This window comes from Rhinatrema bivittatum, chromosome 1 (assembly GCF_901001135.1).
Source record: "Rhinatrema bivittatum chromosome 1, aRhiBiv1.1, whole genome shotgun sequence".
In the NCBI taxonomy this organism is placed as follows: Eukaryota; Metazoa; Chordata; class Amphibia; order Gymnophiona; family Rhinatrematidae; genus Rhinatrema; species Rhinatrema bivittatum.
This window is the reverse complement of record NC_042615.1, coordinates 253,774-278,058: the sequence shown is the minus strand read 5'-3', so window position 1 is coordinate 278,058 and position 24,285 is coordinate 253,774. Positions and strand designations below refer to the sequence as shown.

General features: G+C 48.1%; 2 protein-coding genes across 2 annotated transcripts in view; one reads left to right on the top strand and one right to left on the bottom strand.

The window, feature by feature from the left end:
* The window catches only part of EXOSC9 (exosome component 9), a 75,228-nt gene extending 58,092 nt beyond the window's left edge, over window positions 1-17,136 (top strand). The window contains 3 exon segments of the mRNA XM_029592958.1: window positions 7,727-7,920; window positions 8,427-8,493; window positions 16,613-17,136. Coding sequence (XP_029448818.1) covers window positions 7,727-7,920; window positions 8,427-8,493; window positions 16,613-16,700 — 349 coding nt within the window. The 3' untranslated portion in view covers window positions 16,701-17,136.
* Window positions 17,137-23,666: 6,530 nt separating this feature from the next.
* The window catches only part of CCNA2 (cyclin A2), a 36,939-nt gene continuing 36,320 nt past the window's right edge, over window positions 23,667-24,285 (bottom strand). Inside the window, exon 8 of the mRNA XM_029590896.1 lies at window positions 23,667-24,152. Within this exon, the coding sequence (XP_029446756.1) occupies window positions 24,101-24,152 (52 nt within the window). The 3' untranslated portion in view covers window positions 23,667-24,100. The remainder of the gene's footprint in view (window positions 24,153-24,285) is intronic.

Below are 24,285 nucleotides of genomic sequence, written 5' to 3'. Positions count from 1 at the left end.
ATCATAGGGGCTGCCAGACTGGAGTTGGGACCTGGCTATTATGTCCCTGAAGGTCTCATCTATATACCTCTCTGTCTGCCTCAGCTCCTCCAGGTCTGCCACTCTAGCCTCCAGAGATCGGACTCGTTCTCTGAGAATCAGGAGTTCTTTTACACTGGGCGCATACTTACAACTTCTCAACCAGCTCGGCCCTGGGAGCAAAAGGCCTCCATCTCGCTGCTGGACTGCTGTCTGCATCTTAATGTTGTTGATTTCCTAGTTAATTTAGGTTGCTATGGGAGCAACTCTGAGTCCTTTAAATATATGTGATATATTTAATGTTAATTTGGCAATCACCTGCAAAGAGATAATCTAATTGATAAGGGCTAGGTCACTCCCTTGTTTTAGATAAATTCCTGATTGAATTTTGATGTGAAAATGTCTCTTGTCCTCTTATATGGGATAAGAGTTAATAAATCAAAGACTGATCTTAGGGGTGGGTGGATGGGTGACACTAAGAGAGAGACATTAAAAGAAATTACCTGCCTTTCCTATCCTTTTCGTTAATCTCAGGCACACACACAAACTAATAGAAATGATTTTATTTATTTAGTTATTTATTTATTTATAGATTCTTATATACCGCGGTACGTATATCTTTCCTAGTCTTCCTTTCCTAGTCTTTTTTTTTTTTCTTTCTTCCTTTCCTAGTCTTTTTTTTTTCTTCCTTTCCTAGTTTTTTTTTTTTCTTCCTTTCCTAGTCTTTTTTTTTTTTCTTTCTAGAAATCATTGTGGTAATTAGGCAGTAGAAGCTTGGAGGCAGACTCTGGCTGTTTCCCTTTTGTGCAGGTTATATACAGTGAAAAATGACATGCAAAGCAAACCAAACAAATGAAGCAGCTTACCTTAACCTCAGATAACACACAATCCTCAGACATAGTGGTTTTCTCATACAGTGGCTTCTTGCCTGCTCCTCGGGGCACCTGTACCCCTTCTGAGCCCTGCCTTTTTATGCTAAGCTGAAGGAATCCTCCCTGGGCCCAGAATCCCTTACTGGGTTGGGACTTGAGAACTGGACCAGATAGCCAGACTTGAGGCCGGTCCTTAAAGTGGTCTGAGAGAGTTTCCTGTAGACTCCCTCACAACGATCAAATCCTTTCTGCTTCATAGGGCAGTTCAGGAACTAATTAATCTAGAATGGGTTTCTTCAAAGGCTAATTTTAAAGGGGGAAGTTCCTTGGAGAAATTGTACCCTTTGCTGGCTTCTGAGGAAGAGAGACTTCATTTTCCTAAGGTGGATGTGTTAATTTGGTTTGTTACGTAGTGCACTATGATTCCCATGGAAGGGAGTGTGGCAGTTATGGATATGCAAGACAAAAAGATTGAATCAGTGTTGAAGGAAGCCTTTAAGGTGTCTAGTATGTGACAGCTTGTAGCACTGTGATGGCTAGGCCTGCTTATGTTACAGCATAATCAGGAGAGTGCGCTGGATGGTGGTTACATAGTTTTTGCAGGAAACATTTCATTTGGAACCTGGCTTGCCACTCCTCGCTGCAGGGTTGCATCATGGCAAAACCGGTGCGTCCCCATGCCTGGCATCGTGCATAGACGGGGATCGGATGCCGGTGGTTCTTCGCCTTCCCTTGATGCTCGGCCCAGTCCTTCCCCGGTGCTGAGGTCAGTGATGAGGAACCCAATATCCTAAGCCTGGAGGAGATCGACAATGGTTGGTCTCTGGTGCCCCTGTCTGCCGGCGACATCGATGGAACCGACAGTCCCGCCACCGAGCCATTTTGATGGCTCGGTGTCCACTGATGCAGCTCCCTGGTTCTCTGATGCCGATGTCGATGCCTTGGACTTCTTCGACCCAAAGAGTGGTTCCATCTTGTCAAGTTGAAGTCCCTTCTGAGTCATCTGTGCTCATAAACGGCAAATCCAGATGTCATACGATGCCCGTCTCATGCAGATTTCTAAAGAACATGGTCTTGGGGCACTGGTGACATCACTGAAAACCGGATGTGGCCAAGACGGACTGCTGTGAGGTGTTGATGGCCAGTGGGCACTGATGCACCGCTGGCAAGGCGGGGAATTGACCGTGAAAGGAAACTTACCCAAATTGCCGAAAACCCTGACTAGGAGACACTATGGGAAGGGCACTGAGAGGGACTCATCATTGGGACGAGAAAAACCTCCCAAAAAACGAAGTTTTCCACAAGGCCAAAAACAGCCAAGGTGAGATCATTTGCACCGTGATGCTTACAGCTCCACTAAAAAAGAGACTGGAGAGGGATCCTGCATGGATGTGTGGTGTAGGGCATGCTCAGAGTGCCTAGTCAAAATTCTAGAAACTTTGACATAAGTTTTCTGCATCAGGGCTCGATCTGATGATGTCACCCATGTGTGAGGATTACCATATTCCTTGACCTCGGAAAATATGTTGAAATCCTCTGCTTAGTGTGTGGTGGCAGCCAAGAAAGCAAATAAAAAGTTAGAAATCATAAGGAAAGGAATGGAGAATAAAACAGTGTCATAATGCCTCTGTGTCACTCCGTGGTGAGACTACACTTTGAGTATTATGGTCACCGCATCTCAAAAAAGATATAGTTGCACTGGAGAAGGTACAGAGAAGGGCGATGAAAATGATAAAAAGGGTGGATCAATTTCCCTATGAGGAAAGGCTAAAGAGGTTAGGGTTCTTCAGCTTGGAGAAGAGATGGCTGAGAGGAGATATAATAGTCGACAGATGACCGAACCTCAGGGGCCCATCTATGGCCATGTTGATCAAATATGGGAAGCATGGTCAAAGTGGCTACTTTGGAGCTATCAAGATCATGTTGCCTAGATGCTTCTCTATCCACCATAATCCCTTGTCCCTTGTCCACCAGAGGCCACAGGAGGGAGGACAAAGAAGAATCTCTTGAGTCCACGGCAGCACCAGAGCTCCGATTCCTTTGTACCTTGTTCTGTTCAGTGGCTGTAAAATCTCGATGCCTTGGTGGTCTCTTTGGTCGGAATATCCCCATCTTCTGTAAATGAGACACATCACTGCCTCTGACAGGACCCATTCCCTGAGGTCTAACTTCCTCCAACTGATAAAATTCATCCTAACATAGTTTACTCCGGTGATGTGAGACACTGCCAGCCGCTCCAAGTGCTGTTCTGCCCAGAGAATCAACTCCCGGGCCTATCAAGCTGCTGCCTGATCCTTGGTTCCACGTTGATGATTGATGTAGTCCACCGTTGTCGCATTGTCTGATAGGATCCATACTGGAAGGATGAGTAGGCTTGGTACAGACAAGCAACACAAAATGCACTGCTCTCATCTCTAACCAATCGATAGGCTAAGAGGCCTCCTGTTTCGACCACTGGCCCTGCACCGACTGATCTTGCCACACCATCCTCCATCCAGAGAGGCTTGCATCGGTGGTGATTATTATCCAATTCAGAATCTCCAATTCCACACCACACTCGAGATTGGTGCGAGTAAGCATCCTGGCTTCCCCCTCTAATGAACGAGGAAGATGAAACTCTTCCAATAACGGATTCCAGTGGGAGAGGAGTGCCCTGCAGAGGCCACATTTGTGCGAATGCCCAATGCATTAATTGCAATGTTGATGCCATAGAACCCAGACCTATAAGTAGTCCTAGACTAGCAGAAGCCTAATCTGACTCTGCAGTCTCTCTCCGTGAGAAATACTCCCTCCGCTAGTGTGTTGAACTGAGCTCCCAGATACTCCAGAGTTTGTAAGAGGACTAAATGGCTTGAAACTTCAAGTACATTGGTACCTTTTGTACTGATTGTCAGAGGTCATTTGATTTCACATGAATAAGCCAGTCATCCAGATACAGATTCACCAACTCACCCTCCTTTTGCAGTGTGGCTGTCCCCACCAGCACCACCTTAATGAAGGTAGGTGGAGCTGTCGCCAGCCAAAGGGAAGGGTTTGAACCGAACATTTTCCCTTAGGATCATGAACCTCAGGAATCTCTTGTGCTCCGGCCTGATGGCTATGTGCAGATAGGCCTCTATCAAGGCACGAGATGCCAAGAACTCTCCCTTATGTACTGCCGCTATGACGGATCTCAGAGTTGGACCTCAGAGTTTCCATGTGAAACGGGGAACCTTGAGAGCTGTATTTACGTTCTTTAAATCCAGCATCTCTTAAATTGGATGTAGGGGGGAAAAGAAACAGGATGCTTAACTTAAAATTGACCTCTGGCCACACTTAGCGTGTTCAGGGTCTGAGCCAACAAACTCAGCAAGATTAGCTCTGTGAAAAAAAAACAACAAATCTGAGCAGAGTCCAAAGTGGCTCAATCATGTGCAATTTCTCCCTCTTCTAGAAGTGAGAAATCCAATTCCCCATCAGAATCCTCTGATGTCTCGTGATCCACACCCCCTTGAACATTACCAGGGACAGCCTCCCTGTGGCATTTGCCCGCTGTGACTGACAAATGGGAGGCTTCAGCATGTGATCCCCACATAGTAGGTTGCTTTGCCTTCGTTGGGCACCCCTGCAGGAAGGTTTGCAGGTCCTGGAAACATTTCATCCAAGAGGAGAAGGATGGATCTATACCAGAGTCCATAGGCCCAAATTTGCTCTCTCCAACTTCTCTTGGGGAGGCTTCTGCCCTCGGGAACAAGAGAGAACTGACCATTACCTCTCCAATCACTCCACTCCCCCTCCAGAGACACCATAGGCCGAGGGAATGTCCCGACATGGGCAAAAGCTGTAGTAGTCAAATCGCTTTGAGCATCTATACAGCGCTGACACAGACGGAGAGAGACTGAGGACTGAATTGGTATCAGACCGCAAGCCTCACAGATAGCAAGGTGCTTGGACCTGTTTCGTCCCTGGCACCTAGCTCTCCTGAACTTCAGATCTAAGCGGCCTCCTGTGCGCACACCAATGCCACCTGGGCGTACATGCACGCCCCTCCAGGACGCATGCAAATATGCGCACAAGTATATGTGCAAATACATGCTCATATAGGCCATGGTAGTATGCGCACAAGTAACTGCGCAAATACACGCTCCAGACTAGGCACACAAGTACCTGCACAACTATGCACTCAAGTCTAGGCCGTGGCCTTACACGCACAGGTCCCAGCACATGCAACTGCCATATGGTGAGAATGCGTGCACATGGCTATGCACGTGAGAAAAGAACCGCTGCAGTGGCCTACCCCATGGACAAATAAAGCCAGCCTGCACCTTCAGCGTGTTTAGGCCTGGATCTGTTTAACATCCGACACCGCCTGAAGAGCTTCTCAACATCCGACACCGCCTGAAGAGCTTCTCAACAGCTCAAGCCTCTTGACTGACCGAGAATCCATGGAAACTGGGGCCAAGAGCCAGCATCTCACTAAATATGCTTTGAGCATAAGCAAATTGAAACCGACAGAAGACCTCTACTCCTCAGTCCAAGTGCCTCTCTGCAACTCTGCGGGACAGGGAACTGCCGGTGATAGCTGAGGAGGGGATTCCCCTGCCTCTCCCCCCGAAGTTGCTAGGGAATTGAAAATGGCCGCCGTTTCCGCGCTGATGGGGGAAAGCCTCAGTGCTAGATGCCGTTATCCGTGAGGCTTGTTCTACCGGTGCCGCCATGGATACGCTGTTCCTCCCCGCACCTGCGGCACTACCAGCATCTCAGTGGCAAGCAGGGGAATAGTCTCTCATCGCCACAGAGCCAACACCCGGTCTCCTCTGCAGGCCGAGAAACTGCTGAAAAACCCCATCGCCAAGCTGCTGAGGTAGCTCACAAATTCCTCTATCTTGTTCTCTTTTTTTTTTCTTTTTTTTTACTGTCTTGCTAACAAATAAAGATACATAGAAACCAATATTTTTCTTTGGTGCAGAGGATCAGGTTCCAGGAGTGCCCGCTGCATTGCTGATCAGAAAAAAAGCCAGACCTTTTTTTCTTCAAAACTTTATCAAACTTACAATACCTACTCCCTAGAATGGAACACAGAGCTGCCAGCAGAAAAAAAGGAAATCAGCCAAATTTAAAAAAGGGACAGACTAAAAGAAAAACAGCCGCCCTGAGCCTGTAGCTGCCTCAGGGGCCTCGTGAAGGGGATGATCTGGACCTCCAGATTTACACCCCACGGAAGAAAGGAAGCGAGCGTACAAAAGGGTCACGAATCCCCAGCTCGTCCACCTCAACCAGACAGGGAAGGACCCACTAGGACCCAAAACCCCCTGGGAGGAAGGCTCATAAATTCAGAACAGTCTCCTGACTGCAGAGCTGCACCATCTACTATCTGCTGAACACAGAGAAATACAGGTCAATACTAAGGGATTGCATGTGGCACTCTCGGCTATTTACAGTGTCAGTGAGACTCTCTGTCTCCATCTGCTGGCAGGGAGGCAAAACCCCAGGAGCCTGGACTGATCTGGTTATGTACAGATAACTGGTCAAGGGTTAAGCATTTAGATGATAAATGTATAACTGCTGGATACCTGTGAATTAAGCCTTGGTCCTCGGTCTGTAACTTTCCTGAAAATTCCCGGCGCAATCTCTGTGATTCGCGGGTACCTCCCGGATTGCCCTGTGGTATCCTGTCTCACCGTTGTGGCCGTGACATTGGTACCTATAAAAAAAAAAAAAAGATTGTGCTCCATCTATTTGAAGACATTTGTCTCTCGTCTCCGAGGAACCCTGAAAAGTCACCCTTTTCTGTCACATCCGTGAACCCTGTGCACCCAGCATTTGATATGTTACCCCGTTTATGATGATTTCCATCTCTTAACAAATTTGTAATGTTTAAACATATGTAGTTCATTAGAAAACTCCTCCATTTGTGCTTTCAAGTCTAAGTCAAATGTGTTTATCCTCAAAGCATTAAGCGCTATAAAATGTTGAATTTTTATCCTGTTCTGTGTGATGAATCCCAAGCTGCCAAACCTTCAACCTCTCCTCAAGCTTTCTTAGATCTCTTCTCATTCTCTCTTCTCCTTCAGGTGTCTGCACCTTTTCTTTGCACAAAGATATTGCTCTCCCTTCAGAGTAGATTCTGTTACCACTAGTCACTGTCGTCTGTCCATCAACCAGTTGAGCTTGAGACTGCTCCCATCAGTGGCGGCAGCAGCCTGAATCTCTCTCTTTCTTCCGTCCCTGTGCTTTACCTTCCCATTAGCAGGAGGAGTCAGTGAGCAGCACATGGTACCTCAAACTGGAACTGTCTCATGAAACAAACCTGACTTCAGAGGGTAAGACGCACTGCTTTCCCGATTCCTCTTGACCAGCAGGAGGTGATCTCGAGGTGGTGATGCCAGGAGGTGGAACGGAAGGGAAATTGAATATGCCAGGGAGTGGAGAAGAGAGAGGGAAGGGAAGGTACCTACAGTACTTGAATGTAATCCCCTTTGAAGTGCTGAAAAGCAGAATATAAATTAACAAAAAAAAAAAAAGGTTAGTGGAGATGGGGGAGAGGGAAGGTGGTGGGGTGCTGGGTGTGGGGTGACATGGAAAGGTTGGAAAGCACTGCTAGAGAGGAGGGTGGAAAGGGTGAGGGAGGGAGATGACTGGAGATGTAAGGACTGAGATAACGCAGGCGAGGCAAGTGGGCAGACTGTGTGGGCTAAGAGGTCCTTCTCTCCTGACCGCTTCCGTGGTCCTCTTGGACTCCATGTCAGGAAAGCTTCCAGAAGGGAAGTGGAAATGATGGACACGTGTAAAGGAAAACTATAGCTATTTACATACAGCAGTGTGTGCCCACCTTGGATTTTTCTTAACCAGACCAGGGTTTCTAAACCAGTCTTGTGGGCTCCAGGGACTGCACAAATTGGGGAGGGACTGGAAAGCTCCTGGAGAGACATGGAGGAGGAAGAGGAGGAGGAAGAGGAAGATGAGGAAGGTGGCATTGATGTTGCTGCCCTTGCAGTGAGCCAGAATATAGAGATGGAAGATGTACCGGGGAATGGAGGCAGAAACTCTGGCAAGTATCAGTCTGTATCGTTCTTATACTTCTGCTACCAAAGAAGCATTGTCTTATTCATCCTGGGACAATGCAACATCGCTGTCCCTCCCACGCCCACCTCTGCTCCGTCGTGGGACAGCCCAGCACCTCTGTCCCTCCCACGCCCACCTCTGTTCCATCATGGATCAGCCTGGCACCGCTGTCCCTCCCACGCCCACCTCTGCTCCGTCATGGGACAGCTCAGCACAGCTGTCCTTCACATGCCCACACCTGTTCCATTATGGGACATCATTTCTTCTTGCCCCTACTCTATCACCTGTGCACTGGCGTTTGGTGTGAACATGAATGATACATGGCCCATGAAGTGTGACACAGCCATGGTAGACAGCAGCTTGCTCGTTGAGTTTGGGATTTGTCTTATGATTTCAATTTGTTGTTGATATTGGAAAGCTGGATGCAGAGAGGATCCCTCTCCCAGAAGATTTATAATGAGTGCTCTGCTCTGCTTTTGGTGTCTCATGTAGATGATGTAGTCATCCTGTCTGAGAGTGAAGAGGAAGAGGTCATCATTTTAGAAACTGAGGAAATCAGGTAATGAGAAAGTGAACCAGGACTGGAAAAATTCCAAGCACCAAAATTTGGCCCTCTGAGCCAGAGGTGCTGCTGTGGCAGGAGCTGTGCTATGGGATGACATTAGAAGAGAGACAGGAGAAACAGAAGTAGGAAGAAACGTGAGCGGGGCAGAGAAGAGCAACAACAGTCAAAGCAAACAAGAATACCTAAAAAATGGATAGGAAAAGAAAAAAAAAAGTGACAATTTATTTTTCCTTAGCTCCCAAAATTTAGATGGGCATGTAAATTTTCAAAACATTTCTGTGATTTAAAATATTCTTTGAAAGGGAAGCACTGTCTGCAGATTTCACATGCAGTGTTCCTTATCTTAGTAGAACTTGCAGATGGCAGGATCTTTTCCTAGCAGGCAGCTTTTTCAGATGTGCTTTTCAAGACTCAGGATCAGCATATTTACATTCTCATAGGACAAGCAGGATGGTAGTTCTCACATGTGGGTGACATCATGTGATGGAGCCAATCACGGAACACTTTTATCAAAGTTTCTAGAACTTTGACTGGCACCTACTGGGCATGCCCAGCATGGCATTAACCCTGCATACAGCAGGGGTCTCCCTTCAGTCTCCTTTTTTCTGCGCAGCTATAGCCACGCGGATTTTTGGAGCTCTTCACAATTCCTGACTGGAAATTTTTCCTCAGGAAACTATTTTCAAAACTTGCAAAGGTTTATACCCCCTAGGGGTCTCCCTTCTTCACCGTTGAATACCGAGTCGTCCGGTAAGTTTACCATCGTTTTTTGGTCAGTTCCCGGCGGGGACCTCTATAAGCCTTGTCGGCGCTGACCACGACCGGCCTAAAATTTTTCGACTGCCACGATGGCGGCGGGTTTTCGTCGATGCCCTGACTGTCCGAGAACTATGTCAATCACGGACCCTCATCTGGACTGTGTTTTATGTCTCGGACTGTCGCACGATGTGGAGTTTTGTACCGATTGTGCCCAAATGACCCCGAAGGGCCGTAAGGCACGGTTAGAAAAGATGGCATTATTATCCCATTGACCGTCTCCAAAGGCATAGACTTCGATCCAAGGCCGAAGACTCCTGATCGCTGTCCCAGTCCTCGGTGTCTACATCAGATGCCGGAGTCAGGAGAGAGAAGCACAGACACAAACATCGAAGACTGGTGCCTTCCGCTTCCACTACGTCGGTGGAGCCATCGTCTGAACCACCGATGAAGAAGACCTGGGCTGAGGAGCGTCCTGTGCCCTCGAAGCCAGATGCACCGAGGCGTTCCATGCCTTCGGTAGAAGGGGCTACCAAGACTCCACCGGGACCGGTGGACCCTCCGGTACTGCCCGTGATGCCTCTCACTCCGGACCTGGGGCTCACCACCCCAGCGCTCCGAGAGGAATTGCACCGGATGGTGCAAGAGGTTGTGGTCCAGGCAATCCAAGGCCTCCCGCGACCACCGATGCCAGCGCTTGAACCAACATTGATGCCTCCGGTGCTGCTGCCTCTCCTGGACAAACTGGATCTGCTCATCAGGGCACCAAGAAAATCACCGTTACCGATGATTCTATCGACACCCATCCCGCTTTCATCGGGAGAAGACGACATGTCGATGATGGAGCCTGTTCCGGGACCATCGAGTCTTCCACCATCGAGGCCGCCGGTTAAGTCCCCGATGCCATCGGTGCCCGTGCATCCAGTTCCAGATCTCGATTTTTCGATGCTGAGACCAGGTCCATCGATGCCAGCACCGATTTCACTCAGACCTCACCCTCGGGCAGAAGAACATCCACTTGGACCGCCGAGGGATGCAGGAGATCAATCCTATGATCCCTGGACGGATGATTAGACAGATTCCCAGGATTCAACAGAAGTTCCGTCAGAACTGTCTCCTCCAGACGAAAGGCGCAAGTCTCCGCCGTAAGATCTCTCCTTTATTAGTTTTATAAAGGAGATGGCGGAGACTATCCCTTTCCAACTACAGACGGAAGAGGATTCCAGGCATAAAATGCTAGATGTCCTGCAATTCCTGTATCCCCCAAAGGGAATCATGTCCGACCAGGTTCATGAGGTACTGCAGAATTTGATGCAACGCAACTGGGAGCATCCTGGGTCAGTTCCTCCAGTGAACCGTAAGATGGACGCTATTTACCTGGTCCAGCCTTCCCCGGGGGTTTCAGAAGACGCAGTTAGCTCATTAGTCGGTGGTGGTGGAGTCCGCCCAAAAGAAGGCCATGCGTCCAAAACCCCATTCCTCAGTGCCACCTGGGAAGGAGCAGAAATTCCTCGACGCTTTAGGCCGCATGATTTTTCATGGGGCCATGCTTACCTCGCTTATTGCGTCATATCAATTATATATATGACACAGTACAACCGTAACCTGTTTAAACAGCTACAGGATTTTGGGCAGTCCCTTCCAGAACAGCTTCAAGACCAGCTGAATTCCATACTAAAGAAGGGATTCGACACAGGAAAACATGAGGTCCGCTCAGCATACGATGTCTTTGACACAGCATCCTGTTTATCTGCGGCTGACATCAGCGCCCGCTGTTGGGCTTGGCTGAAGTCCTCTGATTTCCATCCTGAAGTGCAGGACCGTTTGGCTGACCTCCCATGCACAGAGGATAACCTGTTTGGAGATAGATAGATAGTTAGTTAGTTAGTTATTTAGTTATTTAACTGTTTTATATACCGCAGTTCAGGTAACAATGTTACTAATCACTTCGGTTCACATTTCAACAATTACAATGACAATATAAAGAATAATTTATAATATCTTACATAGAACAGGGAGAGTGAAACTTGGATAATAACTTGCAATGAACAGGGAGAATACAATTTATATACAAATAGCTTAGTGGAACAGAATGTGAAGTCACTGGAGCTGTCTTGGAGAGACCTAGAGCCACTGTCATGGCATTCGTTCGGAGAAGAAAGTGCGCATGGGAGATTAGTGTTGAAAGGAAGTTGTGAAAGTGTCAAGGGGAGGAATTCTTCCATGGTGATCTATGAGAGGATAAATGAGTTATGAAAATGCAAGAGATGGTGACCCAGCTGAAAATCCAAGAGATGGTGACCCAGCTGAAGGACCATAGTGAAACGCTTTGGCAACTTTCGGCGGCCCAGGCGGATCTTTCCACTCCATCTAAACGCCAATTCCGACGTGACACTAAACGAACGGCTTACAGGACCCGTAAATATTATCCACCTGCGTCTCGGGTTCGCCCGTCCCGGCCCTTCCAGAAGTCTACACCACACCAGCCTCGAGCTCAGAAAGCTCACGCTCCTTCCCAACCTGCTCCTACAGCGGGATTTTGACTTCAGAGCGAAGACCATCCTCCGTTACCCAATCTACCTGTGGGCAGCCACCTATGCCACTTCTCCATCACATCCTGCGGAGTTGGGTACGCTTGCGATTTATTATGTTATTTTTCGCACGCTCTTTTTTGCTATACACAAGACTGAAGGGAGACCCCTGCTGGATGCAGGATTAGTGCCATGCTGGGCATGCCCAGTAGGTGCCAGTCAAAGTTCTAGAAACTTTGATAAAAGTATTCCGTGATTGGCTCCATCAGATGATGTCACCCACATGTGAGGACTAACATCCTGCTGCCCTGTGAGAATACCTGTCACAGGTAAGCAACTCTGCTTTCACCTTGCTGCCTTCTCACTGCTCCTTCAGAGATAGCAGAGTACTTTTTCCTTTGCAGCCTGAGAAGGGTGCTGTTTATCAAAAGCAATGGAGAAATTACTTGCCTGATAATTTCGTTTTCCTTGGTGTAGACTGATGGACTCAGGACCAGTGGGTTATGTGCTCCTCTGCTAGCAGATGGGAGACAGAGTCAGATTTCAAAGCTGTCGTCACCCTAGATATACCCCTGCGGTGAGCTCAGCTCTTCAGTCTTCTATTCGAAAAGCCATTGTGGATATACATTTGCTTAAATGACGTGATTAAAACTGATTAAACTTGATTGAACTGATTCAACTGATTTAAAAAACTGGAGACCGCCAGTGCACTCAACCAGTTAATGCCGACACCGGACAAACTGTGGGTGTCTTGAAGTAGGCGTAGGCAACGGCTTACCCATATTTGCTTAGTCTCGAGGTTCGCTTTCCGAGGACCTCCTTCTCTGAGGCAGCCGTGAGCGGGATGCTGAGTCCATCTGTCTACACTAAGGAAAATGAAATTATCAGGTAAGTAATTTCTCCATTTCCTAGCGTGTAGCCAGATGGACTCAGGACCAGTGGGATGTACAAAAGCTACTCGCGGACAGGGTAGGAGGCTGCCCGTGGTTTACTTAGTACTGCCCTTGTGAAGGCTGCATCTTCTTGGGCCTGCACATCCAAGCAGTAGAACCTGGAGAAAGTGTGTAAGAAGGACCAAGTCGCCGCTCGACAGATCTCGGCGGGCGACAGCAGCTTGGTTTCTGCCCAAGATACTGCCTGGGCCCTAGTAGAATGAGCCTTAACCTGCAGTGGTAAGGGCTTTCCTGCCTCTATGTAGGCTGCCTTGATTACTTCCTTGATGCAGTGAGATATGGTCGCCCACTTCTCCTTGATTCTTCCCGCTGTGGAGAACGAACAAGTGATCCGTTTTGCGCACCGGTTCTGATCTTTCCAGGTATTGCACCAGTAGTCTGCTGATATTTAAATGGCGAAGAAAGGCATGAGTCTTCCGAGTCCTTATGTTCATCCAGAGATGGTAGGGAGATGGCTTAGTTCAAATGAAACTCGGAAACCACTTTTGGTAGGAAAGAGGGGACTGTGCGCAGTTGTATGGATCCAGGAGTGAACCTAAGGAATGTTTCCTGATAGGATAGTGCCTGTAGTTCGGAGATGCGACAAGCTGAACATATTGCCATCAAGAATACCATCTCCACTGTTAAGAGGCGTAGTGACAGACCGCATGTTGGTCTGAAGGAAGTCCTCGCTAGGAAGTCTTAATACTAGATTGAGGTTTCATAGGGGCCCTGGCCACTTTAGGGGTGGCCGAAGTTGCTTCACCCCTTTTAGGAAACAGGACAAATTCAGACGAGCTGATAGACTGATTCCATTCACTTCGGCTCTGAAGCAGGAGATCTGCTACTTGGACCTTGAGGGAGTTGAGTGACAACTCCTTCTTCATACCGTCCTGTAGGAACTCCAGAATCATGGGGGATCTTGGCCTTCCGCGAGAGTAACCCGTGGTCCTTGCACCAGGCTTCGAATATTCTCCAGATCCGTATGTAAGCCAGAGATGTTGAGAACTTGTGCGCTCGGAGCAGGGTATCAATCACAGCCTTTGAGTAACACGCTTCTTCAAACGAGTCCTCTCAAGGGCCAGACCGTAAGAGAGAATCAAAATGGACCTTCGTGAAGAATCAGTTCCTGATGGAGAAGGTCCCTGTGTGGAGGTAGGCACAGAGGGCTCCCCGCAACGAGTCTTTGCATGTCTGTGTACCATGGGAGTCTTGGCCAATCCGGGGCCACTAGAAGAACTAGTCCCCTGTGGTGTTCTATCTTGTGGATGACCTTGCCCAGTAGTGGCCATGGGGGGAAGGCGTACAGTAAGTCCTCCTCTGGCCAGGTCTGGACAAGAGTGTTGATCCCTTGGGAGTTTGGATCTCGTCTACGGCTGAAGAACCTGGGGACTTGAGCACTGAGGGAGGTGGCCAGTAGATCCATGGCTGGGAGGCCCCAAAGATTTACTATCAGTTGGAAGGCTGTGGTCAACAGCTTCCATTCCCCCGGATCCAGGCTCTCTCTGCTGAGAAAGTCTGCTGAGACGTTGTTTTTTCCTGCGATGTGAGAGGCCGAGATCCTTTGTAGGTTTATCTCTGCCCATGCCATGAGAGGGTCTATCTCCAGAGCCACCTGCTGGCTCCTGGTTCCTCCCTGGCGGTTGATGTAGGCAACTGTTGTAGTGTTGTTCGACATTACTTGATGGGGTTCTTCTTTGGTTCCACCATAGGGTCTGTGCCTGGAATACCCTAAGTCTTCAGAGTCTGGGACACAAGGGCTGGTAATTCATCCCTGTGGAAGAAGCGAAGCATGGTTCGGTATGGTTCCAGGCCTGGAGGGATTTCTCCTTCTTCCAGGGAGCTGCCATCATCATCTGAGGTGTCCGCGTCCCTGTCAGGGAAATTCTTGGTTAGGCAAGGCAGGTCTCAAGGCATCTGAGTAGGGCCGGGAGGATCTTGTGCTTCTGGCAGGGGTTGAGCCCGGGACGCCGCCGGGGCTGATTGCGCCTGAACAAAGGCTTGCAGCCCTTGGAAAAATTCTAACCAGGAGAAGGTCCCTGGGTCCGTGTTAATCCCAGGGGGAGTCTGAGTAGGGGCCCCTGAGGTGCCCTCTTGTGGAGAGGCCATTTCGGAGTTGCATAGGTCTGGGGTGCTAGCGTATGTAGTAGCTCCGGACCAATCCTCTGACAGTGAGGGACCAGGCTTTGGTCCCCCCTGGGCTTCTTCGCAATGCTGACACAGGCAGGACTCCAGTTCAGGCTGTGGAAAGAGAGTGCCTTCTGGGCTTCTTGGATGCCGGTGCCATTGCCTCTCTGTGTAGGCGCACAGATAATATGCTTCAATGTGCGTGTGTAGTTGTGCGCTCGGTTGCGCGCGCACGAGTTGGGCGCATCGGCCGTCCGGCCTGCCCCGCACGTGCCACCAGTCGAGAAGGGAAGATGGCACCCCGAGGCTCTCCACGTGGACCCCTGTACCGGATCGGGGCCCAGCCCAACCAAGGCTGCTCAACCCAATCGGTGCTCCCTTTTTACCTCACCGGAAGAACAAATAGAATTGGTATGGCAATCCGAGCCTCGGAGACTGGAGACCTGAATTTAAAGTTTTCTTCTTTCCTGTGATTGTTTTATTATGTGCACGGCCTAGACGGATAGACCACTACCCCTTGGCGCGGTATATAAATACTTTTAAATAAATAAATAGCTGCAGGGGGGAGAGGGATTTATCTTCACCGCCGTGCTCGGTTGTGCACCCACTGCCTTTCAACCACTCTGGGGGCTAAGTCCACGCCGGGACCAAGGCTCACCTCTGAGGGATATCGGAAATCACCTCAGGAATTCTCAACTGGGGGAGGGACCCTTAGGTTTCACCGCAGGAGAGTGGGGCCCGATCTTAAGGTAAAATTTTTCTTTCTTCTTTGCTGTAATTCTTAACACTATTCTAGTGTGTGGGATAGTGTCCGCATCTGCTAGGAGACTGAGAGATACTGAAGAGATGAGGTCACTGCAGGGGTGTATCTAGGGTGATGTCAGCTTTGAAACCTGACTCCTTCTCCCATCTGTTAGCAGAGGAGCACATAACCCACTGGTCCTGAGTCCATCTGGCTACATGCTAGGCTTATAACAGGGGGTGGGGGCAATGAGCCAGGGTGTACAGCTTAGAATATGGACAAGCGGTAGTATAATGGGGTCTGTGTGTGTGTGTGTGGGGGGGGGGGGGGGGGGGGGCTCTGCGGCCTGGCATTGTATAGAGGGAAGGCCGTGGCCCAGAGCAGGAAAAGAGAGTGGGGATAAGGGGGGCTGTGGCCTGGAGAAGGAAGGAAGGGGGGGGGGGGAGCAGGGAGAGGGCTGGGAGATGGGATTGTATCCTTATTGTTTTATATCCAGGTCTTCTCACAGTCATTTGATATGACCTATTGTGTTTTCCCCTCCACTTTCTGACATGTGCGCTATACATACCAATGGGTTTTCCCATTTATGTGGTGCACAGGCCCCGCTCCCTCCAGGCCCCGCTCCCTCCAGGCATTGCAAGAACAGGATTAGCTCATCCTTTCTCCTGCACAGATAACTAAACCCCGCTTTCACACTTTCCAGTAGTGTTTACTCCTCAGCGGCCGCTCTTTAACCCTCAGTACCACTTCACAGACTTCTCTACCTTGCTGATCTTTGAGAGGGGGTCCACGGGGCAGAGAATGATAGCTGGGGAAGGGAATCCCTCACAATGCAATCCATATACAAAATATTTTTGTCCTGTCAGTGCAAAATGAAAAAAACCTCATTGGTACATCAGACATGATGAGGAAAAGGTGAATGGGTTGCAGTTAAAGCACCACGGGCGGGCTCATTGCACATCCTCACTGGTACCAGGCCGCATCACAGCTCACGAAACCTGCTTTTAAATTGTACTTATTTATAGGAAGCAGCCCCAGTCCAAACCTCCTCCAGCCTCTTCCGCTAAAAAGGCATCAGCTGCGAAGAAGAAGAAGAAGAAATCTGCGTATTAAAGCCACCTCGTGCCCACGCCTGGAGCAGACGCAGCACCCTGTGTAAGCGAGACTCGTGCCTCCTCCTCTCCAAAGCCTGGGTTTCTGTTCCTTCTTTCAAACTGCCCTCACGCTGACGTGCATATCCTGGTGGAATTGAGTAATTTATTTATTATTGCAGTGGAAAGTAGCGGATGGGTGCATTTCCATGGCTTTGCGCTCTGCATAATGGTAAAGGTTTCAGGTTCTGCTGTACAGAAAACACTTCTGTCTCTCTGTGTGGTCACACAGTGGTCTCTGTTTAAAGAGACCAGCTGCTTGTACGTAACCAAGCTGGCAAAGGTTCCTTCGGTATTATGTGCTAAAAGTATATTTGACATGTTGTTTTTCTACATTTGCCATGTCAAGAAGTTTTTTTAAAATAACAAAAGCACTCTAATAAATAAGATAGACATGCGTAGTTTGTCTGCATCTGCTCTTTACATCACTGGGTTGAAAGAAAACCAGATGTGCACAGCGAGCAACCTGACCATCTAGAAATATGATCCATCTTGAAGTGATGAGCCAGCCACAGGCAGCAGCATATTAAATCCAATTAAAAATCATTTCAGTGTCTAATAATTCTCTTGTGGGAGAAGGAGATGGAGCTAATGCTGCACGAGTGAAAGAATTCCTTCCTGATGCACGTCTTCCCCCACCTCACCAAAAAAATAAGCAAAGTGGGAGCAGTGCCTGACAGAGCGAGTAACATCTGTGTTACTGGGAGCAGTGCCTGACAGAGCGAGTAACATCTGTGTTACTGGGAGCAGTGCCTGACAGAGCGAGTAACATCTGTGTGCCCATTAAAGGTTTCTTCTAAAAGCTTGTCCAGTCTACTTTAGTACCAGAAACATGCCCTAAATAAACTTACCGCTGTATAAAGAGTCCCTTCCCCTTACAGGATGGCCTTTGGGTGAGTTGTGGTTGCTTTGGTATAAAGATCAGCTGGGAGCTCCCTGGAGGGCTCAGTGGTAAAGGTGCATAGGGCAAGGATGATTCCTTCTGCAATTTCTTTGCTGCACACTGGCTGAAGTAGGGATGACATATTTCTTTCCAGATCATTTATAAATATATTAAAGTAAGGGTCACAATACAGATCCCTGAGGCACTCCACTGTCCACTCCCTTCCACTGAGAAAATTGTCCATTCAATCCTACTGTTTCCTGTCTTTTAGCCAGTTTGCAATCCAAGAAAGGACATCACACTTATCCCATGACTTTTTACTTTTCCTAGAAGCCTCTCATGAGGAACTTTGTCAAACGCCTTCTGAAAATCCCAGTACACTACATCTACCGGTTCACCTTTATCCTCATGTTTATTAACTTCTTCAAAAAAGTGAAGCAGATCTGTGAGGCAAGACTTGCCCTGGGTAAAGCCATGCTGACTTTGTTCCATTAACCATGTCTTTCTATATGTTCTGTGATTTTGATGTTTAGAACACTTTCCACTATTTTTCCTGGCACTGAAGTCAGGCTAACCGGTCTGTAGTTTCCCGGATCGCCCCTGGAGCCCTTTTTAAATATTGGGGTTATATTTGCTATCCTCCAGTCTTCAGGTACAATGGATGATTTTAAATGATAGGTTACAAATTTTTACTAATAGGTCTGAAATTTCATTTTTTAGTTCCTTCAGAGCTCTGGGGTGTATACCATCCGGTCCAGGTGATTTACTACTCTTCAGTTTGTCAATCAGCTCTACCACATCTTCTAGGCTCCCTGTGATTTGGTTCAGGCCATCTGAATCATTACCCATGGAAACCTTCTCCAGTACAGGTACCTCCCCAAAATCCTCTTCAGTAAACACCGAAGCAAAGAAATCATTTAATCTTTCTGCGATGGCCTTTTCTTCTCTAAGTGCCCCTTTAGCTCCTTGATCATCTAACGGTCGGGGTAATACGGCTTCTAAGACCACGATAGCTTGTTGGTTAAAAGAGTCCATAAATTCTGCTTATTTGTTAGGTGGGCAGCCTTTGCCAGTGGGCCTTCGGGCTCACTCTACTCGATCGCAAGCTGCCTCCTGGGTGGAAAGTCATCAGGTCTCACCTGAGGAAATATGTAGAGCGGCTACGTAGAAGTGCTCCACACCTTTGCTAGACATTACCATTTGGATGTCCAGGCGTTAGGGACAGGGTCCTTCACAGCAGGGGTACTGCGTGCGGGCCTCTCCGGATCCCAACCCAAGTAGGTGAAGCAGTGGTACATCCCAGGAGTCTGGACTGATCCGAGTACGTACAGGGAAAGGAAAGTTAGTATCCTTACCTCATAGTTTTCTTTCCTGTAGTACTACGAATCAGGCCAGAGTCCCGCCCTATTTAGGGTCTTATCAGATTGGAGAGTCCATGTTGTTTTCCCATCTAGTTTTTTGCAGACAGATTGCATTACTCTGCAGCCCATGGGTGCTGACCCCATCTGGTGGTTCCGTGAGCCAATTTTTTCCAGTTCGGTTAATGGGAAAGTTAAGTTTGGGGGTTGTTTATAATCCATTCTGCTTTGACATTAAGTAATACTGCCAGACTGTAGGTGGCACCAGCCCAGATAGGGTGGAGTTTGTTGTTAAACTTCTGTCTCTATCTGCTAGGGGGGGGCCCAAACCCAGGAGTCTGGACTGATCCATGGTACTACAGGAACAAAAATTATCAGCTAAGGATACTAATTTCTCTATACCCCAAAACAGCTACCAATGAGAAGAATATGGGTTTTGTTGGCTAAGTCAGCTTCCAATAGGTATAGAAGTTAATCAAGCAGGAGAAAAGAACTAGGGCCTTTTGCTCAAACCAGACAGAAAGCTTTGTCCACTTCAGGCCTTAGGACTTTCTAGAAGCCACTAGGAACTAAGAGACATCCTCTGAAAGACCAAGTGGTTATAGGATCTTCAACCTCTTAACATCCATACTGTGAGCAAAGGGCCTGGATGTTGGGATGTCTCAACTTAGAGATTGGAGTGATGGGATCTAGGGAAGGCCCCACACTGATTGGTTAATACCCTCAGAAAACCAGACCTGGGTTAGCCAAAAAAGGTGCTATGGAGAATTATAGTCCCTTTGTTTTCACAGAGCTTCAAGAATCTTCACACCAGCAGCAGAGTCAGGCTACATGTACAGAAGACCCTTGCCCCAGTGTCAGGCAAGGGCATCAGAGATTGGGTTGGCACCTGGCCTGTACAGGGAACAGAAAAAGAGATCCACATCTGGGCTTCCCCAGAGGCAGATGATCCAATCCATGACCCCTTTTGTCCAGACATTTGTGATGTTTTGAAGGCATGACTGTCTACTAGCATTCTCTATGCTGGTGAGGTACAATAGTAGGTGCAAACCCCCCATCCCTGGAATAGGAAACTATACACCCGTACTTAAAAGCACATCACTACTGCATTGTCTGAATCAGGACAACACTAAAGTTTAGGTACCCTAGGTTCAAGACAAGTTGTTCATCTCTTTCTCCTCCGGCTCTCGGGAAGAGCCCATTATTTAGTCACCTGGTTTATCCCAGTTAATGTACCCCTTGTTGTGATGTAATGCATTCTTACATGCCTGTTCACATTAATGTAAACCAAAGTGATATGTAATCTCTTACATGAATATCAGTATATAAAAATGCTAAATAAATAAAGTACAGCCAATCTCTGAAAGGCCATAGCACATACCAAAGTACATGGAGTTCCAGGAAATTTAGTAACAACATTCCTGGGCAGCCCAGAGTGCTAAGCCCATTTACATGAGCTCCACAGGCCACAGTAGATGCAACTCTGGTTAGGACAGTTTGGGGATGAGGACCTTGCATAGAGAGCTACCCCATTCCAGATTTGAAAGTACCCATCTGCAGTTCAAGGAATCCTGGAGGGGTGAGATGATCCAGATGGGCCAACACCACTATGAGCTGAAGATCCATGGGCCTTCCACATGAATGAACATGCCAAGGAAGTGATGTGAATTGTCACAGCCATGTCGCCCACCATTCCCACATGTGCCAAGCTGATAGCTACTGGCAGTTGAATCTTGGGTGTGATGGCCTTTTGTTGAGGCACAAAGGCCTTGGCCTGAGCTGTGTCCAGCAGGGCTTGTATGAAGTTCACATGAGGTGAAAGGTTGACTGGGACTTGGTCGTTGATGAACCTAGTGACTCCAACAGCCAGATAGTTGAGCGCATGGACTTAACTGCTGCCCCATGAGAAGTGCTCTTGACCAGCCAATTGTCTACATAAGGGAAGACATGTACTTCCATCCTATAGAAGTGCACCACCACCATGGCCAGGCATTTTGTAAAGGCACATGGGGCTGACATACAAGCCTGAATGACAAAATGTGATACTGGAAGTGCTGTTTTCACCCACCACAAATCTGAGATACTTCTGGTGACTTGGGAAGATTGATGTGGGTGTTCACATCCTTCAGATTAACTGAGCACCACCAGACCCCTTTTTGCAGAAAGGGATCAAGGTGCCCAAGGGAACCATCTTGAACATTTCCTTTGAGAAATCTATTCAAGGGCCTTAGGTCTAGGATGGGACAGAGTCTTCCTGGGCTTGAAAATCAGGAATATCTGGAGTAAAATCCCTGCCTTCTGTGCCCTGGTGGAACAGGCTTGACTGTACTGGCCATCAAAAGAGAGCAGCTCTGACCAGTACCTCCTGATGTGCTGCCAGTCCCCAAAACTGACTCAGGGGTGGGGGTAATTTGGCAAGGCCTCCAAAAGATCTAATTGGTACTCTTGACCAATGATTGAAAGAACGCACTGACCTGAAATTACACTAGGCTACTGGTTTCATGAAGAACCAAACCTTCCACTGACTGGTAAATCCATTGTCCCAGGTATGGGTGGGCTGGGCTGTGCTCTCCTTGACCCAATCCCTGGATGTGACTGAGGCACTGGCTGGGCCTTAGGAGCTTTCTGCTGCCTGGGACAGCCACAAGAGGTGGAGGATAATACTGCCTCTGGCAAAAGACCTCCTTAATGAGGATGGGTCTGGAGTGCTGCTGGAGATTTGAAGGGTCTCATATGATGGTTCAGAAGCTGGGCCATGGCATCCTTCACCTTATCTCCAAAGAGATTCTCTTCAGCCCATCAGCAAGTCTTTCCTGCACCTATGGTCTGAAATCCAAAGCCTACAGCTATTGCATGCAGCAGGTACAGATTCGCACTGCATAGACCCTCAATGCTGTTTTCAAACACATCAGGTCACAAGGACTTTTCCATACTCCAAACCCTTTTGCACCAGCAACATGAGTGGCCTCCTGCTGCTGAGGCAACTGCTCAGCCACCTCCTGCACCTGCTTCCAAGTGTCCCACAAAGTAGTGGCTCATGTAGAGCACCTAAGAAGCTGTGTAGATAATTAGCATAGCTCTTGAAAAATCATCCTTCCAAAAGCATCCACCACTCTGTAATCCTTCCCTGAGGGCACTGAGGAATGGATCGGGGATGCTTGGCTCTCGAGAGCAGCTGGTGCTTATCAAATCTTAAATCCAGGAGCCTTCTGGACAAGATATAGTGTCTGCCTTTATGAGAGGCACTAAGGGGGTGTTCCCAGATCCTCAACAGCACCTCCTGAAGGATAGCATGCACCAGGACTGCTATGACTTTCTTAGGAGACTCCAGGAACTGAATAATCTCAAGCATTTTGTGCCTGTATCTCCTCAGTAACTGAAAAGGGATGGCTTCAGCCAAACAGACAAAATGCCTCCTTATCCCCACTGTCATTGACTGGGGGATGGGGTCCTGTGTGCTCTGCCTTGGCCCAGTGGTGTTGGCACTGACAGTACTTGATAGGGGGCTGCAAGCCTTAGCCAACCTGCAGGGGGGAACTTCCCACGATCACCAGATGAGCAGCAGGGGGGGGGGGGGGGTATGCTGTACCCCAGTGGGCACAGACACCAACAAATGCCAGCTGGGTCAGTAACAAGCTGATAAACAGGTGCAGATTGCAGCAGCATCTCCAAGGCAGATGTTGCCACATCTGCTCAGCCAGCTGCATGTGCCTCTTAAGCTCCTCCTCAAACACTACCCATGCCAAAACAGATGGGAGGGAGGAAGCATAACCAGATCCTTTTCAGAGCAGAGAAGAGGATGGGTGGGTGGCTGGCATCAGGACTGGGGAAGACAGTCATGCACCAAATGAGGACTGGCTCTCCTCACCATGTGGTCATTTTCAGGAGCATTACAGCATGAGCTGGTACATCCCCATGCCTGGCCTTGTGCATTGATGGGGACAGATGCTGATGCTTCTTTGGCTTCTCAATGCTAGACTCAGTCCTTCCCCAGTGCTGAGGCCTAGGCAGATGGCTAGCCTGACATCCTCAGCTTAGAAGAGCTGGAGGATGGTCTTCTGTCACCCCTAGCAGCCAATGAGACAGACAGAACTGATGGTCCTGCCAATGTCCACAGCTTGGTGTCCATCAGTGCAGCTCCATCATCCATCAATGCTGATGGCTTGGTCAGTCTTGAAGTGCTCCATCTTATTGAGTCTGACTACATCCTTTCAGGGTCATCTGGGCACATTTCTGGCAACCGTGGACAGCATGTGATGCTCCCAGGCAGAGGAACCATGTCCATGATGGACATGGGCCTTTGGCACAGAGGACATTCCTTAAACCTAGAGGCAGCTATGATGGCAAGAATAGGTATGTGCAATATCAAACTATGGTGACTGGCATGGATGGCAGGTGGACACCAACTACACCACAACCCCAGGGGCATCTCCACCAGGGACCAGCATAAACACTACCCAGATGAATTAGCAAGCCCACCATAGCCTTCATACCAGTTTCTGGATTCCTTGTAGAGTAGTTTTTGCTTTTGTACTACACAGGGGTATATCAGGACAGAAACTGGAAGTAACCACTTTAGTGAATGGGTAGGAATGGTTATAACAACCAGAGGTACCATCCCTCGCTCTCTGGAAGTCTGTCAAAAAGGTTTTGTCTTCATGATGTAGGTGTTCCATTCTCTCAAAAACAGCAACACATTTAATAAGAATGCTTGTATGGATTTAAAAAAAGTCCTCAGGCCAGTTGAGAAATATCAGAAGAATTAAATGCAGTGTTCCTGTAGTCAACATTTATTTTGAAAATATTAAACCTTGATGGATAGTGTCGGATGAACAATTTGATAACTGGACTTAATTTTGCATGGCAACAAAGCTGTATAAAAAGAGCTTAGCTGGGCTAAATATCTAGAACAAGATTGCATGTACAAAAAACTCCTTAAAAAATACATGAAAAGGTAAATATAACTGCTCATAATTGGTCTATCCACAGTAAGGCTGGCAGTCTCATCAGGCCTGATTGCAGTAGAAAACCAATGAAAAACTCAAAATTAAAAAAATAAAAATTCTGTACAACGTGTGCTTGCAATGGAATATACATCTTAAAAGTCCCATTCTCCAATGGTTAGAATAAGTTTAGTATCTGTGGAGGATCAATGAGGGATACGCCATGGTACCTAAGAAAAAAAAACAAAAAACACAAGACAATGAATTAGTCTCTGCAAGAAAGAGCTACCCTGGAGCAATTCAAGCTGATCATGATCTCTTGGCCTATTGCCACCTCCATCCTGACTTGTTCTAAGCACTACT